The sequence below is a fragment of the Callithrix jacchus genome, chromosome 13 (genome assembly GCF_049354715.1).
Source record: "Callithrix jacchus isolate 240 chromosome 13, calJac240_pri, whole genome shotgun sequence".
Lineage (NCBI taxonomy): Eukaryota > Metazoa > Chordata > Mammalia > Primates > Cebidae > Callithrix > Callithrix jacchus.
This window is the reverse complement of record NC_133514.1, coordinates 40,784,352-40,804,734: the sequence shown is the minus strand read 5'-3', so window position 1 is coordinate 40,804,734 and position 20,383 is coordinate 40,784,352. Positions and strand designations below refer to the sequence as shown.

Below are 20,383 nucleotides of genomic sequence, written 5' to 3'. Positions count from 1 at the left end.
CCCAGAACCCCAGGGGGATCTTTCAGGAGCATTGGAAGCACCTTACCATGCATCTTCCCTAAGGTTTTGGTGATGTCCTGAATAGAAAGTCTCAGTTGCTTCAGGGCTTGGAGCAGGGCCTCCTGGCTGGGCTGCAAGATGGCATTCATGGCCTGAACAAGAGCCTGGGGATAAGATTCGTGTGCACAACTTATTAGCACTCCCTTAAAGTCCATGCAGGCAGAGGAAGCCTCGTGCTGTGGGAACCCAGGGGAAGACCGGACAGTTTGGCAGAGCTTTCTGGGAGCATCGTAAGCTAGACCCACTGTGGGGTCGGCCTGACAGCCAATAGCTCCCTGGGTACCTCCCAGACGGACCCTTAGGTGTTTCTGGAATTTCAGCTGGCTGTTACTTCTTGTACCTCCCAAGGGCCTGAGTTCTATTATTTTACTGTTTTCTTCTTTCGGACTTGTCACATATTATGATCAGTTCTTCTGCATCTTCAACTACCTTGCTCCGAAGCTGTCTCATATAAAGTCAGGTTAATATGGTTTGGCTCTGTGTCCCCACCCAAATCTCATCTTGGATTGTAATCCCCACATGTTGGGGGAGGGTCCTGGTGAGAAGTGATTGGATTATGGGGGCAGTTTCTTCCATGCTGTTCTCATGATACGAGGGACAGTTCTCACAAGATCTGTCGGTTTGAAAGTGTTTGGCCATTCCCTCCTTTGCGCTCTCTCTCTCTCTCTCTCTCTCTCTCTCTCTCTCTCTCTCTCTCTCTCTCTATCTCTCTCTGTCTCCTGCCATCTTGCTAAGAGATCCTTGCTTCCCCTTCCCTTTCCTCCATAGTTGTAAGTTTCCTGGGGCCTCCCTGTCCATGCAGAACTGTGAGTCAATTAAACCGCTTTCCTTTATAAATTACCGAGTCTCAGGTAGAATGTTCATAGCAGTGTGAAAATGATCTAATACACAGATTCTACAGGGCCCCCAGCTTTAAAACCCCCTCTCCTGGGAAGCCTTCCTGGAGTCTCCACTTTATCTGAACTACACTTGGAAGGCCGATATTTGATTCTGTATCTTTCAGTGGGCTAGACACACGGTTGAGAACTAAAGTAAGCATGGAGTTTAACTATTGAGAGGGAAAGAAAGTGCTGTAATAATCATGCCAGCAATGGGTCATCCCATTGAGGACACAGTAGGTGCTCGATATATGCTTATCAAGGGATGTAGTGCTGGCTCATACCTGTAATCCAAGCACTTTGGGAGGCTGAGACAGGCAGAACACAAGGTCTGTAGTTCGAGGCCTAACCAACATGGTGAAACCTCATCTCCACTAAAAATAAAAAACTTAGCTGGGCATGGTGGCACATGCCTGTAATCCCAGCTACTCAGGAGGCTGAGGCAGGAGAATCACTTGAACCCAGGAGGTAGAGGTTGAGGTGAGCTGAGATCACGCCACTGCACTCTAGCCTGGGTGACAGAACGAGACTCCACCTCAGTGGAAAAAAAAAAAAAAGGAAGGTAGTAAGGGAAGGCAGAAGAAATCTAACTGAAATATTTTTAGGCAAGGCATTAACATCTCCTATAGCACTGTAGCTGATCACAGGCTGCACCACTGTCTACTGTCTTCTGTCCAGCCTTCCTGGTACCTGTCTGACTCCTGAAGAAATTCCAGTTTGAGGCCGGGTGCAGTGGCTCACGCCTGTAATCCATGTTAATTCATCTTGATCCACAGCATCCATCATGAGCTTCTGTCAGGGCTGGGACAATGTCTGTCTTATTCGATCCAATTTTCCATTGCCCCGAACAATGTCTGTTTATTGAATGGACATAAGGTCCTTTCCAAGTTTTATAGGAATTGAGAAACGGGAGCGAATATGGTGACCTAGAACTTAGATCTCTTCTCTCAGACTTGAACTAAGCAGGACAGGGTCTACGTTCATTTGTATTGAGAAGTGCAAAGCTCAAAGTCATTTAAAAGGAAAAGGTGCTATGAAGTGAGAAGATACCTTTATCCCAGGCACTGCTGCTTTCTCCACCAAAAGAGTCACCAGTATAAAACCATGCAGGCTCTCTCCCCCAGGAAATGAGATGATGGTTTCCAGGTTCCTTGGGAAGGAGAGGATCACATAGTTAGTGGTGTGGAGACTGTACCGTGAGTACTCACTGCCCAGAGGTCCCTGCCGAACTAGATAACTGCGATTATTTAGTTACTGCACAACTTCTTCCTCTCCATTAGACATCCCTGAGGATGAGCATCTACCTTCAGCAACGTTCAGGGAGGAAAGAGAACAGATGAGTTCAATCTCATGTTCACCCGACAGGCAGCCTCCCAGTGTCTCCCATGGTCCTGATGGTCCTGGACCATCCCCGCAGTGGAGTAACTGGCTAAATGAGAAGTTCCTAGTAAGAGATGTAGCTGATTCTCCACAGAGCCAGTTCTATGGTCCATCATGTCATTCCTAACAAAAGCCAGAGTCTTGGAGCTAGAGACCCAGGCAACAGCTAAGTCCATGCTTTATTTTTTTACAGGTATGAAACCAGAGAAACAAAGTAGCTTCCCCAGGGTCATACAGCCAATCACAGGACCAGGCTGGAAAGAGTTTCATGACTAGGCCAGTGCTGCCTGTAATCCATCCACATGTATATTAGTTTGTTCTCACACTGCTGTAAAGAACTACCTGAGACTGGGTAATTTATCAGGAAACGAGGTGTAATTGACTCAGAGATACTTAGGCTTAATGGGAAGCATGGTTAGGAGACCTCCAGAAACTTTCAGTCATGGATGAAGGAGAAGTAAGCATCTTACATGGTGGCAGGAGGTGGGGGGAAGTGTCACACTTTTTTTTTTTTTTTTTTTTTTGAGACAGTCTCTTTGTGTTGCCAGGCACCAGGCTGGAGTGCAGTGGCGCTATCGCAGCTCACTGCAACCTCCGCCTTCCGGGTTCAAGCAATTCTCCTGCTTCAGCCTCCCCAGTAGCTGGGACTACAGGCGTGTGCCACCATGCCCAGCTAATTTTTTTGTATTTTTAGTAGAGACAGGGTTTCACCATGTTGGCCAGGATGGTCTCGATCTCCTGACTTTGTAATCCACCCTCCTCGGCCTCCCAAAGTGCTGGGATTACAGGCGTGAGCCATCGCGCCTGGACAAGTGTCACACTTTTAAGTCATCAGATGTTGTGAGAACTGGCCGGGCACAGTGGCTTATGCCTGTAAGCACTTTGCGAGGCCAAGGTGGATGGATCAGCTGAGGTCAGGAGTTCGAGTTCAGCCTGGCCAACATGGTGAAATCCCGTCTCTACTAAAAATACAAAAATTAGCTGGGTGGCCGGGCGCGGTGGCTCAGGCCTGTAATCCCAGCACTTTGGGAGGCTGAGGCAGGTGGATCACGAGGTCAAGTGATCGAGACCATCCTGGTCAACATGGTGAAGCCCCTCTCTACTAAAAACACAAAAATTAGCCGGGCATTTGGCACGCGCCTGTAGTCCCAGCTACTCTGGAAGCTGAGGCGGAAGAATCGCTTGAACCCGGGAGGCGGAGTTTGCAGTGAGCCGAGACTGCACCATTGTGCTCCGGCCTGGCAACAGAGCAAGACTCCGTCTCAAAAAAAAAAAAAAAATTTAGCTGGGTGTGGTGGGTCATGCCTGTAGTCCCACCTACGTGGGAGGCTAAGGCAAGAGAGTCGCTTGAACCTCAGAGGCAGAAGTTGCGCCCCGAGATTGTGCCACTACACTCCAGCCTGGCTGACAGAGACTCCATTGCCAAAAAAAAAAGAGAGAGAGAGAGAGAGAGAGAGAGAGAGAGAGAGAGAGAGAGAGAGAGAGAAAGAGAGAAGAAGAAGATCTTGTGTCTTGTGAAAACTCACTCACTATCATGAAAACAGCATTGGGGAAATCCATGCTCACGATCCTGTCATCTCCCACCAGGTCCCTCTCCTGACATGTGGGGATTAAATTCGACATGAGATATGGGTGGGGACACAGAGCCAAACTCTGTCTATCTATCTATCTATCTATCTATCTATCTGTCATCTATCTAAACCCAAGGCTGTACAATGGAGTGGGATCTGAAAGGCTGTCACAGAGGAATCATTTCTAAATGACCTGCTGTCATTTAAATGGATTAAAATAGCTATAAAACCTAAAACCTTAACTCTTTGGATCATATTTGCCCTTCCCATTTTAAGAATGAGACAAAGATGAAAAACAAACAATTTCAAAGACCAAGTCAAGACTTACATTGTTCCAGCCGGGACATTAGCTTGGGAAATGATGTCTTCACCTTCTAACACCCAACTGACCAGTTTTTCTACTGGACACTCTTGTCTGATGGGTTTGGTGATGGAAGAGGCAACATTGGATCAGAGGCTATTTTTGTTTGCCAGGAGAAGCGGAGCCTAATTATGTGTGGATCTGACCTGCCCCATGAGCTCCAGTCTATGTAATACCAAGGTATTGCAAAGGGATTCTCCTATTGCCAGAGAAACCACTACCTGCAATCTGGCCTCCCACAGAAGTTATAGTGAGATGAGAAATCTTTTTTTCAAACCATTAAACTTCAGCTGGGCACAGTGGCTCATGCCTGTAATCCCAGCACTTTGGGAGGCTGAGGTGGGTGGATCACCTGAGGCCAGGAGATCAAGATCAGCCTGGCCAACATAGTGAAACCCTGTCTCTACTGAAAATACAAAAAATAGCCAGGCATGGTGGTGGGCACCTGTAACCCTGGCTACTCACGAGGCTGAGGCAGGAGAATTGCTTGAACCCAGAGGCAGAGGTTGTAGTGAGCCGAGAACACACCACTGCACTCGAACTTGGGCAACAGAATAAGATTAAGTCTCAAAAAAAAAAAAAGTCCGTTAAACTTCAAAGAGCTGCTGAAATTTGGTAATGTTTTCATTTTGTGTTGCTTACATTGCATGTTACTTGTTTTATTATGTACAGACTGGAAAATACAGTAAAAAAAAAAAATCCCCAATCTATACAAGGAAGAGGCAGCCACTGTTAATTTTTAGACTGTGAATTTTAGGCACATTTCCTTCTAGTATATTTTTTATGCATTTATGTAGTTGATATTGTACTTTACATGTAATTTACCATGCTTTCTTCTTTGTTTTATTGTAAGATTTTAAAGTTGACCCGGATTCTAACGTGAGTAAAGAATTTCTGAGAACTTACCCAATTTCCAGGAAGCTAGCTCAATTTCAGTTATTGGTAACCACAAAGAGAAAAAATAAATAAAAGAACAATTCAGTTTGTAAATGAGATGTATTAATAACTTCTAGGGTCACATGTCCACAGGCACGCACACTTGTGTTCAAGGCACTGCAGACACACACACATCCACACTTAATGAATTCCGCAGGTTGTGGCTGGACTGTGGGATGCTGTATGATAAAGGGTGAGCAACATCTCCACTCACATTCCAGCCCCAGAATATTTGGCCTGTGATCTCGATAAATTATTAGGCTGGGTGCAGTGGCTCGTGCCTGTAATCCCAGCACTTTGGGAGGCCGAGGCAGGCAGATGATGAGGTCGAGAGTTTGAAAGCAGCCTGGTCAACATGATAAAACCCTGTCTCTACTAAAATACAAAAATTAGTTGGGGGTGATGGTGGGTACCTGTAATCCCAGCTACTTGGGAGGCTGAGGCAGGAGAATTGCTTGAATCCGGGAGGCAGAGGTTGCAGTGGGCCGAGATAATGCCACTGCACTCTAGCCTGGGTGGCAGAGCAAGACTCCGTCTCAGAAATTAATTAATTAATTAATTCACTCCTCTTACATTTTTGTATTTACCACAAACCCACATTTTGTTCTAGCTAGTTGATTCCTACTCAACTTTTAGGATTTGCTTTACATCAAGCTCTGCCCCCTCACCAAGATTTTTGCTGATTTGTGAAGCCTGTATTGACGTCATTTCTCTGAAATTCTAAAGGACATACTGTTTGAGCCACTCTTTGACATTTGTCATAGAGTGTCTTGTTAGTTAACCCACATGGGGAGTACTTTGCTGCTATTTCTTTCATTTCTTCATAGCACTTAGCTCTGTGCTAGGCATATTAAAAGGCTTCAAAAGATAATTAACAATCAGAATAACTGGTGAGACCCAGGACTGTGTCTGCATCTCTGGAATTAAACTACCCCTTTGCTTTCACTTCCCAGAAAACTATTAATAATTTTGTTGTTGTTGCTTTTCTGTTTTTGTTTTGTTTGTTTGTTTTTGAGACAGGGTCTCCCTCTGTCACCCAGGCTGGAGTGCAGTGGCGAAATCTCGGCTCACTGCCACCTCCGCCTCCCAGGTTCAAGTGATTCTCCTGCCTCAGCCTCCCAATAGCTGGGATTGCAGGCACCCACCACCACACCTGGCTAATGTAGAGAGAAGGTTTGGCCATGTTGGCCAGGGTGGTCTTAAACTCTTAATCTCATGTAATTCCCCCCATCTGGGCCTCCCAAAGTGCTGGGATTGCAGATGTGAGTGACTGTGCCCACCTGTTGTTGCATTTTTTTTTTACTACCATTCTAGTATAGTCATTTTCTCATTTTCCCTTCAACCTTCTCTTACTCTGTCTTTCTCTTTGAATAACAAATCCAGCTCATTCAATATGTAATACCTTGAACAAAATAAGTTATGCACATATATTTATCATTTTTTCCATCCAAATTGTTACCCAGATTTAGCAGCTTTCAGTGGTCACCCATCTTGTTACTAAGGCAGAATGAATCAAAGACTACAATTCATAATTGCAGACATCATAAACCTCCAGGGCTCAGCGCTCCTGCGAGAGATGAGATGGCCCAATCTCACTTCTTCCAATGGGGCACATATATATATATATATATATATATATATATTTTTTTTTTTTTTTTTTTTTTTTTTTTGAGACAGAATTTTGCTCTCATCACCCAGGCTGGAGTGCAATAACCCAATATCGCTCACTGCAACCTCTGCCTCCTGGATTCAAGCAATTTTCCTGCCTCAGCTAAACAAGTAGCTGGGATTGCAGGTGCCTGCCACCACACCCAATGTTTTTCTTTTAGTTTTAGTAGAAATGGGGTTTCACCATGGCAGCCAGGCTGGCCTTGAACTCCCAATCTCAGGTGATCTACCAGCTTTGGCCTCCCAAAGTGCTGAGATTACAGTCATGAGCCACTGTGCCTGGCAAGGCACATAAATCACTCCTAAAATCTAGGCTATCTACTAAATATGTAACCCTTTTAAGTGGATTCTCATCATCTCCTCTGGCAATACCATGGCTGAGGAAGTTCTTCAACCTCCATGAATCTTCAGCTGCTGTAATTAGCCACAAAAGAAAGTGCTGTCTCTTTCATTTGGCTGAGAAAATGAAGCTGAAAGGAAAATTTAACATTTTCCATCATCCGTCCAATTCTGACTGTTTATTGAATTTCTTGTTTGTTAAAAACTCATGCTATTCCTTCTACAGACAAATGCCCTTATTCCCAGACCAACTGTCAAAGGAATGATGTAAGTTTGGTGGAATAGATGGAATTGTTAATCAAATTCTCAATCCAGCACACCTGGAGCATCTGCTCTGAATTCCTCAATAATCATTCACTTCTGATCACTATATAATAATTATTTATCAAAACCACTGGTTCTAACCTAATATGAATGGAGGGCATCTTAGGAAATAAACAGTTTGAAGAGAAAGAACAAATAAAATCTGATTTTGCAGGAGCTTGAAGGTCAGATTGAGAAACTGACATGTGGTATGGAAATAAACAAGACAAAATGGTCTGAGCCAATGTGGACAGAATGCATTGAGAGGAAACTTCCAGAATCTGTGACTTTTAAATTTTTGGCCCAGCTCAACTCTTCTTTGGAACCATAAAGCAGATTATAAACATGAATATCCCTAATTATAAAAATGCCTGGGCATTTCCTGTGGGAAAAGTTAAAGTCACAGGACTGCCTCTGGTGGAGTTTCCGTCTGGGGAAATTCAAAGGATTCTCTGCCTTCCTTACCCATCTGGATCTTTTTTGGTCCAGTTTGTCAGCACCAAGTCTGAGTGGACCAGGATAGGAGGGAGCCCCAAGTTCCTGGAGACTTCGACAAGCGGAAGGGCGAGATTCCTTGGTAGAACCTTTCAGATATAAATCCAGACAATTAGCATAGTCTAGAAAGATTGCAGCAGAGGAAATAAACGTAGTTGTCTTTTATTCTATTCCAGCAATCCTATGGTACAGAAATGACCTGGGAACCAAGCTTGAATTATGAATGTGAGTGATGTACATTCATATGCCTCACACATAGCTTTCTGTTAATGACCCAGTGGAAATACTGTTTATATTCGAGTATATGGTGAAATATATGTGAAAATTACAATGCTGGACCACACACATACACATGGAATATAAAATAGCCTCTGCAAACTGATTGTGCAAAGAAAGGCATTACCAAAAAAATTAAATGGAAATGGGCCCAAAAAGATTAACAATAGAAAAAATTTTGATACATAAGTAGGTAGGTGGATAGAAATACATACATACATACATACATACATACATACATACATACATATATATATATATATAGAGAGAGAGAGAGACATAGATGATAGAGGTGATAGATCGATAGACGATAGATCGATAGACAGATGATTGAGAGACGATAGATGGTAGAGATGATATGTAAATCAATAGATGATAGACAGATTTATTGATTGAATGACTGATGGAGATGTACAGCTAGATGTAGAAACCTCTGTGTGTACCGGGTATGAGCCAGGGGAGACCCCAGCACCCTAGGGAAGCATAAGGATAGACTGCCTCAGCCTGTGGAGAAACTGACTCTGTCTCTCAATTTATAAGTCAAACCCAGTAACACCTTCAAGTAACCCCCCTCAGGACAGACCCCCTTTACCCTTTTTTTATCTGAGGGACCCTCCAAAGCGCTTTATCAGCTGCAAGTCCAGAAATGCTGCATGGGGGTCTCTATCGGAGTAAAGGCTGAACGAGTCTAGATTCAAACCCCATCCCTGTGCCCCCTCTTCCATCTTCATTTTCATTTCTCCTTAAGATAAAATTTCCATTAAGGATGCCCTGCTTTTGCCTTCTTGTTTCCCTTGAAATGTTATATTTGGGACAGAATTGTTTCATGGGTGGAAAACAATAAAGAGCTTTAAAGCATTTTGCAATGTGAACCTTGGGTAAACTTTCCTCAGAAGGCGTTGGAAAGCCAGGTACTTTCTGAGCTAAAAAGTCAAGGGAGGAGAAACAAAGGGAGTGAAAGGTGATCCGAGGCAGGGTGGTGGATGAGGAGCCCTGCTGGTCCCCTGGAACTACCAGGACACAACTGGGAGCTGGACGCTTCCCCCCTCACACCGCTCTTCTCTCCCCCAGACCCCAATTTAGGATAATGGTCTGGGGAGGGGATGATATAAAGAGAACCCACTGGGATGTGCCTAGACTTCAAACTTTTCAGCATCAGACACACTGTTTTAAAAATAAGATATACTGGCCAGGTGCTGTGGCTCATGCTTGTAATCCCAGCACTTTGGGAGGCTGAGGTGGGTGGATTACCTGAGGTCAGTAGATCACCTGAGGTCAGTAGTTCGAGACTATCCTGGCCAACATGGTGAAACCCCATCTCTACTAAAAAAAAAAAAAAAAAAAAAAAATAGCCAGGCATGGTAGCAGTTGCCTGTAATAATCCCAGCTACTCAGGAGGCTGAGGCAGGAGAATCTCTCTTGGACCTGGGAGGTAGAGGTTGCAGTGAGCTGAGATCACACCACTGCCACTGTACGCCAGCCTGGGCAACAAGAAAGAAACTCTGTTTCGAAAGAAAAAAAAATGACATGCACTGACAAATAACAAGGCTGAAGTGACTCTACACTTTCCTCTTCCCTGAGTCTCATGTGTTTCCTTGAGAGACAAAAGGTAAGATCAGTCAGGCAAATACAATGGGCATGGGCTGCTCTCTTCACCATGGAGTTCTAGGACAAGGGTAACTCCCTAATTTCTGGGAAAGGCATGTTTTTAGAAATGAAAAGGAATAGTAACTGACACTGTGGGTGGAAACTGTACAAAGTTATACAATAATTCAAAGGAGATTTAGATAAATTATTAAAAGACTGACTAGGCCGGGCGCGGTGGCTCATGCCTATAATCCCAGCACTTTGGGAGGCCGAGGCGGGTGGATCACGAGGTCAAGAGATCGAGATCATCCTGGTCAACATGGTGAAACCCCGTCTCTACTAAAAATACAAAAATTAGCTGGGCATGGTGGTGCATGCCTGTAGTCCCAGCTACTCGGGAGGCTGAGGCAGGAGAATTGATTGAACCCAGGAGGCAGAGGTTGCAGTGAGTCAAGATCGTGACATTGCACTCCAGCTTGGGTAACAAGAGCGAAACTCCGTCTCAAAAAAAGAAAAAAAAAAAAAAAAAAGACTGACTAATGATTGGCTGGATAGAAAGCAGCATGAAAAAAAAAATAAAGCTGAGTGTTGTAAATATCAATGTGGCTCCTGGGGAAAGAAGGCTGCACTAGGAAAATGAGATAATCTGGGTGCTGACCTTGGCTTTTCTGCTTAAGGAATTCAGTGCCTGTGGTTTTCAGTTGTAAAATGGGCCAGTAGGGCTCTATTTATTTCACAGGATTAGGAAGTGCAACCTGGATAATTTATAGACATAAGAGTACAAGATGCTGTAAGGTTTCTATGAATTCTCAGAGTCTGTCTTCAGACCCGGCATGATGACTCATGCCTATAATCCCAGCACTTTGGGAGGCAAAGGCAGGAGGATCACTTGGGCCCAGGAGTTTAAGACCAGTCTGGGCGAAAGAGCAAGACCCTCATCTCTACAAAAAATTTCTAACCATTAGCTGGGTGTGGCGTTATGTGTTGGTAGCCCCAACTTCTCAGGAGGCTGAGGCGGGAGGATTGTTTGAACCTGGAAGGAGTTGAGGCTGTAATGAGTTGTGATTGCACCACTGCACTCCAGCCTGGGCAACATGGTGCGACCCTGTTTTAAAGCAAAAAAGCAATCTACCTTCAAATGCAGCTCTTCAAAAGCTCATAAAAGGAAGAAATAGTGATCAGTTTAAAAAACAAATTACCTTCTTAGTCTGAAAAAGAAAAATATCCTTCATCTAAATAAACCCTCAGGCAGGGCACAGTGGCTTATTCCTGTAATCCCAGCACTCTGGGAGGCTGAGGCAGGTGGATTACCAGAGGCTGAGTTCTAGACCAGCCTGGGCAACATGGTGAGACCTGTCTCTACTAAAAATACAAAAATTAGCCAGGCGTGGTGGTAGGTGTCTGTAGTCCCAACTACCAGAAGCTGAGGCAGGAGAATTACTTGAACCTGGGAGGGGAAATTGCAGTGAGCCAGGATCATCCCACTACACTCCATCCCGAGTGATAGAGTGAGACTGTCCCAAAATAAAACAAAAAATAAATAATAATCATAAAATAAATGGGCCCTTCACCCTTGCTTCAACTGATGCCCATCGAGAAAAAGAAAGCACCCATTTTCCAGGAAAACAGCATAGCACCTAGCAGAGCACCCGTTATTCGAAGTGCAGCCAACCTGCCCGGTAACAGGAGGAGCCGCTCTCTGGCACTCACCTCTGCAGGCTGCGCCTCTCCTTCCTGCCACACATATCCCATGGTGAGGAAGCTCAGGACCAGGTGGGCCAGGCGCTGCTCCCGGTGACCCTTCAGGAACTGGCAGCTCAGCAGGGGCATCTGTTCGTGGAGGTCCAAATATTGTCAGAGGGATGGGAACGGAGACAGGGGAGGGAGCGGGGACCGGGGACCTGGGATGTGAAGGGGCCTTTGTGTACAAGGCAATTGGGTTCTATTTTAATGAAGGAAAGAGGAGCCCGCACACACACCCATTGATCCCCAGACCCAGGACCCTGCAGTATGGGAGGTGGTCCCCATGACTTGGCTCAGGAAGTATCTAACCACCCACCCGAGCTCACAGCTTGTCCCCATTGCTGTGCCAGCCTCCCGTCTCCAACCCGAAGCCCCTGCTTGGCTGGAATGTTGTAAGATGCCTAACTCGCAGGACGGAGAGAACTTTTTTCCCAGGTGTCTTGCGTGGCAACTTTTACGAGCCTGTTTTATCCAAACACTGTGGCCTGCTTGCCATCGCTGACCCTGCGACAGCCCTGTGCGCGGTGGGTGCTCCTCTCTCCATCAGACCTGAGCAGAACACAACCCCTGACCCTGCCTGGGGCTTCCCACCCCACCTCCGCCCGTCCTCCAGGGCCATAGCCCGGGTGCGACTCAGCCTCACTGTGACGCGTAAGGGCGGTAACGTGGTTGAAAGCAACACCCGGCACAGAAGTTACTCAACAGTGACAGCCCTGCCAAAACAAAAATCGGCAGCTTCTCCGCGCCGCTCGGGGGGCACCCTGCCTGACAGCAGCAGCCTCTGAGGGGGACTTCCAGGCGCGCCCCCTCTGCTCGCCTCCTTCCCCCACCCCAGCCCACTCCCCAGCTCTAGACACTGCCTGATCTTGATCTTCCCGGGTGGGCTCCTCCCCGGTGACCCCCTCCCGGGTCCGAAGCGCCAGAAGGGAGGGCCGCAGGGGGTGTTTTTGGTGTCCATTTCAGCTCCAGGCACCGCCACGTGGGCGCGGAGCGGCGGCTCCTCAGGCGCAGGCCCGCGGTTGAAGTTGGGGGATTCTCTGCGGCGGATCCTTCACCCGCCGTCTGCCAGGGGACAGTCGCTCCCCATAGCCAGACTGAGCGCTTCTGCCTCCCAAAAATGGGCTCTCATTCACCATCTCCATCGGTTCAAAAATACAGTTGGATAGAATGAACAAGAGTTGGTGTTTGATACCACAACAAGGCCTACATTGTACATTTAAAAATAACTAAAAGTGTAATTGGATTGTAACACAAAGAAAGGATAAATGCTTGAGGTAATGAACACCCTGTATCAAGACATCTCATGTACCCCATAAATGTATACATCCACTATGTACCCACAAAAATTAAAAATAAAGATAAAATAGGCTTTCAGAATCACAACTAGAATGTGCCCTATGCTTGCAGGGGAGGCACAGCTGGAGGAAGGGAGGACTGTTGAGGTGTTGCTTTTGTTTTGTTTCGTTTTAGAAAATGAGTTTTGCTCTGTTGCCCCGGCTGGAGTGCAGTACAGAAATCATAGCTCAGTGCAGCGTTGAACACCTGGGCTCAAGCAATCCTCCTGCCTCAGCCTCCTGAGTACCTGGGACTACAGGCATGCGCCACTGCATCTGGCTAATTTTAAAACTGTTTGTGGGAATGAGGGTCTCACTATGTTGCCCAGGCTAGTCTCAAACTCAAACTTCTCCGCTGGAGCAATCCTCTCACCTTGGCCTCCCAAAGTGCTGGGCTTACAGGTGTGAGTCATTGTGCCCGGCCTTGAGATGTTGCTTTTTAACAGGAACCAGGTGAGCATTAAAACAGCAGCTTTGTATTAAGTACATTTTAAATTTACTGACAATCTCTTAGGCAAAACCAGATCTTTCATTGTTTTCCCAGGACTGAGTGAACTTATTTCCTAGGTGTCTTGTAAGACAAGCAACTTTTACAAGCCTGTCTTATCCAAGCACCAGATATTTTACTGTTTTCATTAGCATTTTTGGTTTATTCTTGAGATTGAGCAAATTTTTGCCTGTTTATCGTCAATTCAAATATCTTTCAATATCTTAACTATTTATATGATTTGCCCATCTTTCCCCATCAATCATTCATCATATTGATTTCATAGAATCCATTTGTATTCTATGTAATGTATTATGGATCTTAATGTATTATGGATCTTAATCTTTAATACATATGTTCTAAAATTTTTTCCATTTATTGTTTGTTGTTTGATAATTTATTTTGAAAATTATATATAATTATTTTTATCATGGTTAGACCCATTGGAAAGATATACTGTTAGAAAATTATTAATACTTTTCTCACAAATAAATAAAAAATATTGATGAGATTTTATTCCTAAGTCAGTTTGTTCCAAATTGTAAATGACTTTGAGGACATGAGCACAAAATTATTTGTCTCTGATGACTGGTGTATTAAAAGTCTGTGAATTAGCAGAAATAATATTGAGCTAAAACCAGAAATACTAATTTGTGGGTTTCCATCACAATGGAAAGGTACTCTACCTTGAATGCTTTTCTTAATGCTACTCAACTAACATTTTGAAAGTCTCTGACCTCAGTTTGGGAGGGCCGAATATGTGATTTTCCCTCTTAAAACAAAAATGCAGTTTGAGGAGCGTCTCAGAACCATCATGAACATTTCTTTAGAATCTGCATCATGATTCGGGGAAATATGTTTACATTATTTTCTGCTGAACATTTTATTTTATTTTTTTAATTTCATTTTTATTTATTTATTTATTTTTGAGACGGAGTTTCGCTCTTGTTACCCAGGCTGGAGTGCAATGGCACAATCTCGGCTCACCGCAACCTCCGCCTCCTGGGTTCAGGCAATTCTCCTGCCTCAGCCTCCCTAGTAGCTGGGATTACAGGCACACGCCACCATGCCCAGCTAATTTTTTGTATTTTTAGTAGAGACGGGGTTTCACCATGTTGACAATGATGGTCTCGATCTCTTGACCTTGTGATCCACCTGCCTCGGCCTCCCAAAGTGCTGGGATTACAACATTTTAAAGTATATCTTATAACTTCCTATTAGAAGTAATTCATGAATTTATATACTATGAATATAAATTTTTTTGAATATAAATTAAACACATGTAATGCCTATTTACAGCCTAAACAGTATACAGTAAAAAACACTTATTTACTCATCACTCAGCTTAAGAAATAGAACTTGACTAAAATTTTTGCAGCCCTCTGTATACCTCTCATTCATTGTAATATCCTGCTTACTCCTCAAGGGTATCTATTTGCTGAGTTTTGTATTCGTTATTTTCTTGCTATTTATATATCCTTCAAAATTCACATACATACGATCACTGAACAATATATTATTGAACAGGCACGGTGGCTCACAGCTGTAATTCCAGCATTTTGGGAGGCTGAGGCGGGCAGATCATGTGAGGTCAGAAGTTCGAGACCAGTCTGGCCAACATGGTGAAACCCCATCTCCACAAAAAATACAAAAATTAGCCAGGCATGGTGGCTCCCAGCTACTGAGGAGGCTGAGGCAGGGGAATAGCTTGAACCTGGGAGGTGGAGATTGCAGTGAGCCAGGATGGTAATACTGCACTCCAGCTTGAGGGACAGTGCAAGACTCCATCTCAAAATGTATTTATTATTTAGTTGAATACTTTTGAAGTTAACATAATAGACTCATACTGAAAACAGGATATTCTATGATTTCCTCTTCTCATCAACATTATGGCTTTGACATTCATCATTACTGGACACATTTGCAGTTCACTTATTTTCACAGTTACGTTTGTTGGTTGTGATAAATAATACTTTCATACCTTTCAGGGTACACATGCCTAGGAAGCTCTAAGCTATTTACATACACAAGAAGGGAGTTGTATTTTTTTTCTTTTTTTTTTTTTTGAGAGAGTCTCGCTCTCTTGTCCAGGCTGGAGTGCAGTGGTGTTATCTGGGTTCACTGCAACCTCCACCTCCCAGGTTCAAGAGATTCTCCTGCCTCAGCCTCCCGAGTAGCTGGGACTACAGGAGCATGCCACCACATCCAGCTAATTTTGTATTTTTAATAAAGACCGGGTTTCTCAACATCAGTCAGGCTGGTCTCAAACTCCCAACCTCAAATGATCAGTCCACCTCGGCCTCCCAGAATGCTGGGACTACAGGCGTGAGCCACGGCACCTGGCCAAGAAGAGGGTTCTTAATTAATAGGATGTATGTTTGCAACGTTGCCAGATAATGACAAGCAGTTTTTGAGAGAGGTTGCACTCACTCACAGTGAATAAAAGATTCAGGTGTTTTATATTCCTGCCAATCCCTGCTCATGCCAGGCTTTTAAGCAATTTTAGTTGTAAGGTTATAAAATGTGATCCCATTATGCTTTCCATTTTCATTTTCTCTATTAGTAATGATAGTTTGCATTTTTCAGATGATATATTGGGAATTTATGTTTTCTATTCCACAAAATGTCTATAATGTCTGTCAAACATTGTTTTTTATTTGGTTGTTTTTCCAATCAATTTATAGGATTTTATATATTCAGGATACAAATGTTCTTTCCATTTATATGTGTGACAATGTCTTCTCTCAGTTTGTGACTTGGCTTTTCATTGTCTTTTGGCCCGTTTTGATGAACAGAGGTCCTGTTTTAAGGATATCAAGTATACCACAAAAATATTCCAATTTTATGCCTTATTAGAAAAATCTTTTTTTTTTGAAAACAGAGTCTGGTTCTGTCGTCCAGGCTGGAGTGCAGTGGCACAATCTCAGCTCACTGCAACCTCTGCCTCCCTGGTTCAAGTGATTCTCCTGCCTCAACCATCCGAGTTGCTGAGATTACAGGCTTGCGCCACCACACCCAGATAATTTTGTGTATTTTTAGTAGAGATGGAGTTTCACCATGTTGGTCAGGCTGGTCAAAATCGCCTCGGCCTCCCTAAATGCTGGGATTACGGGCATGAGCCACCATGCCTGACCCTAGAAAATTCTTCCTTCATGCCAGTACATAAAGACACTCTCTTACATTTTCTTCCAACAGATGAAACATTTTTGATTTTTACATTTAAGTTTGTATCCATCTTGAATGAATTTATTTTTGTTTGTGGTGAAAAGACCAGACCCAGTTAATCATTTTGCTACATGCAAACTTTTTGTTTGGATTGCCAGTCATGCCATTATCATCATGTTCCCAACGTTTCACCCTGTCGTGTGTTTAGTATGTATTCAGTACATACACGGGCCCGTAAGTAGGTCCTCTATTAAGTTTTTGGTTCCCTTGGCTATTGCTGCCCCGATGCCATTTGGTTACAATTTCTATGGTTTTATAACATATCATGATAATTGATAGGACAAATCTTACTTTGCTATTAAATATGTATTATTTTTCTGCTTCATTTGTTTTATAATCCAGCATAGCACACCAATACAAACATTATTTGAACCCCTCAAACATCCATGAGGGTTAAAATTAACTCCTTGCAAACGCCTATAATCTCAGCCCTTTGGGAAGCCAAGGTGGGTGGATCACTTGAGGTCAGGAGTCCAAGACCAGCCTGGACTTGGAAACCCAGTCTCTACCAAAAATACAAAAAAAATTAGCTGGGTGTTGTGGCATGCATCTGTAATCCCAGCTACTCAGAGACTGAGGCAAAAGAGGAGCTTGAACCTGGAAGGCAGAGGTTTCAGTGAGCTGAAATTGTGCTACTGCGCTCTAGCCTGGGAGATGGAGCAAGACTCTGTCTCAAAAAATTTAAAAAAATTTTACTTTTACAACTCTCACTCTACTACATCCTAAGTTTTGTTAAAAAGAAATATGGAGTTTATCTGTATCATTTTTACACAACTGGGTCACAAAAATATGTACCTATACACAATGTATGCACAAATTATTTTAGAAATTATTTTCTTATTTCACATTATCAGTGATTAGAATGACCATAAAATTCTCTAATTTCATTATTTCACAATGTTTCTTACATACTTACGCTTTCCTTTCCTGAGTGCTTGATTCTAATTTGTATTCACTTTATTGGAATGATTCCTGAGCGACTGAGACAAAATGCTCAAATGACATATTTTCTTATTTCTTGGTTTGATGGATTTCATGTCTTTTTATACTCACAAATGAACGATACCATTCTGGGTTCTAATTTTTTTTTTTTGCTAAAACTTTACAAATATTTCTAAATTGTCTTCTTAAATAAACTAATGTTACGAACAGGTGTATATTTAATTTTTTACTTTGAGTCACACCCCAGTGCTACTTGGTGTATTTTCTTCTCAAATTGTTCCAGCCTGGCTTTGGGGCGTTGGTGGCTGTCTCAGTTCAGCTCCTGTGTCACATCTGACTTCTGCTCAACCTTTTCTGAGCACCCCCACTTCCTAGTGATACAAGATGTTCTAGGATCATTTTGTATTTTCCCTACCTGAGGGTTATTATCAGCTATTTCTTCAAGAAGACCAGGTTCCTGTTATTGGAGAAGGTATTTATCTGGACAGAGGGTTTGCTCATTGCTACTGGGATGTCACTAATTCTAGATCCTTGCAGTGGATAGATCTAGGAAGTGTGTGTGTGTGTGTGTGTGTGTGTGTGTGTGTGTGTGTACATGCATATAACTCATTATATAGGCATATATAAGTAGTATTACACATTCTCGTGGATTTATAAAGATTAAACAAAACATGACTTCATACTGATGTCTCCAATTCTAATCCAGCAGCCCCTGTTAATTCTAGCTTTCCCTCCTACCCTTTGCTAATCTATAACTTCCCTCACTCACAGTGAAACGTCATCCACCATCCATTTACTTGTTGTTCAACCCAAGTATATATAGGCGTACCTTGGAGATATTCAGGGCTCATTTCCACATCCCCACGATAAAGTGACTATCCCAATAAAGCAAATCACACACACTTCTTGGCTTTCCAGTGCATATAAAAGTTACCTTCACACTATAAAGTGTGCAATAGCATTAGGCCTAGAAAAACAATGTACATTATAAAGTACTTTATACCTTAATTATAAAGTACTTTACTGCTAAAATATCCTAATGATCATCTGAGCTGTCAGTGAGTCAAAATCTCTTTGCTGGTGGAGAGCCTAGCTTTGATGCTGATGGCTACTTACTGTTCAAGTTGTTGGTTGCTGAAGGTTGGGGTGGCTGTGGCAATTTGTTAAGGAAATAAGCAGGCAGTTGGCCACATCAATTGATTCTTTCACAAAAGATTTCTCTGTTGCATGAAATATGTTTGTTAGCATTTTGTCCCCAGTAGAACTTTTTTATTGAGATGGAGTCTTGCGCTATTACCCAGGCTGGAATGCAGTGGCGAGATCTTGACTCACTGCAACCTCCGCCTCCATAGTTCAAGCAATTCTCCTGCCTCAGCTTACCGAGTAGCTGGGATCACAGGTGCCTGCCATCATGCTCAGCTAATTTTTGTATTTTTAATACAAACAGAGTTTCACCATGTTGGCCAGGATGGTCTCAAACTCGACCTCAAATGATCTGCCCACCTCAGCCTCCCAAAGTGCTGGGATTATAGACGTGAGCCACTGCACTCGACCCCCAGTAGAACTTCTTTTAAAATTGCAGTTAATCAGCCTGGCTCCATGGCTCACACCTGTAATTCCAGCTCTTTGGGAGGTTGAGGCGGGCAGATCATGAGGTCAGGGGTTCGAGACCAGCCTGGCCAACATGGTGAAACCCTGTCACTACAAAAAATACAAAAAATTAGCCAGGGGTGATGGCAGGTGCCTGTAATCCCAGCTACTTGGGAGGCTGAGGCAGGAGAATTGCTTGAACCCAGGAAAGGGAGGTTGCAGTGAGCTGAGATCATATCTCTACACTCCAGCCTGGGTGACAGAGCAAGACTCTGTTTCAAAAAGAAAAAAAAAAATGCTGCTGCTTTGTCAACTATGTTTATGCAACATTCTAAATTTTTATTTTATCATTTCAACAATGTTCAACAACATTTCAACAGCAGTTCAAACAGTATTTTCACCAGGAGTAAATTCCGTGTTGTGAAACTACTTTCTTTGCTCCATAAGAAGCAATTTATCTCTTAAAGTTCAATTATGAGGCCAGGCATGGTGGCTCATGCCTGTAATTCCAGCACTTTGGGAGGCCAAGTTGGAGACAGATCAACTGAGGCCAGGAGTTCAAGACTAGCCTGGCCAACATGGCGAAACCCCATCTGTACTAAAAATACAAAAAAATTAGCTGGGCATGGTGATGGGCACCTGTAATCCCAGCTACTCAGGAGGCAGAGGCAGGAGAATTGCTTGAACCCAGGAGATAGAGATTGCAGTGAACCAAGATCGGGTCACTGCACTCCAGCCTGGGCAACAATAGTGAAACTCTGTCTCAAAAATTAAAAAAATAAAAAAGTTAAATCATGAGATTGCAGAAACTCAGTCACAAAATCAGGCTCCACTTCTAATTCTAGTTCTCTTACTATTTCCACGACATCTGCAGGGACTTCCTCCGCTGATGTCTTGAACCCCTCAAACATCCATGAGGGTTGAAATTAACTCCTTGCAAATTCCTGTTAATGTTTTTATTTTGACCTCCTCCATGAATCATGAATGCTTTTAATGGTATCTAGAAGAGTGAATTCTTTCCAGAAGAATTCCATTTGACTTTGCCCAGATTCTTCAGAGGAATCACTATCTGTGGCAGGAATAGTTTTACAAAGAATAGTTCTTAAATATTAAGACTTGAAAGCCAAAATGAATCCTTGATCCACAGGTTGCAGAATAAATGTGTTAGCAGGCATGAAAATAATATTCATTTCCTGATACATCTCCAT

The 20,383-nt window shown here is 43.4% G+C and overlaps 1 protein-coding gene across 3 annotated transcripts in view; it reads right to left on the bottom strand.

The window, feature by feature from the left end:
* IDO2 (indoleamine 2,3-dioxygenase 2) overlaps nucleotides 1-20,383 on the bottom strand; it is a 71,384-nt gene that overhangs the window by 31,459 nt on the left and 19,542 nt on the right. Inside the window, exons 1-6 of one of the 3 annotated variants that reach the window (XM_078346903.1) lie at nucleotides 11,914-12,232; nucleotides 11,565-11,684; nucleotides 7,962-8,080; nucleotides 5,157-5,171; nucleotides 1,989-2,088; nucleotides 47-164 (exon numbers count right to left, since the gene is read on the bottom strand). In XM_078346903.1, the coding sequence (XP_078203029.1) occupies nucleotides 47-164; nucleotides 1,989-2,088; nucleotides 5,157-5,171; nucleotides 7,962-8,080; nucleotides 11,565-11,684 (472 nt within the window). In that variant the 5' untranslated portion in view covers nucleotides 11,914-12,232. Of the gene's footprint in view, nucleotides 1-46; nucleotides 165-1,988; nucleotides 2,089-5,156; nucleotides 5,172-7,961; nucleotides 8,081-11,564; nucleotides 11,685-11,913; nucleotides 12,233-20,383 lie in introns of those variants that run through there. The other 2 variants (XM_002756985.7, XM_008979368.5) reach the window with 2 other exon arrangements.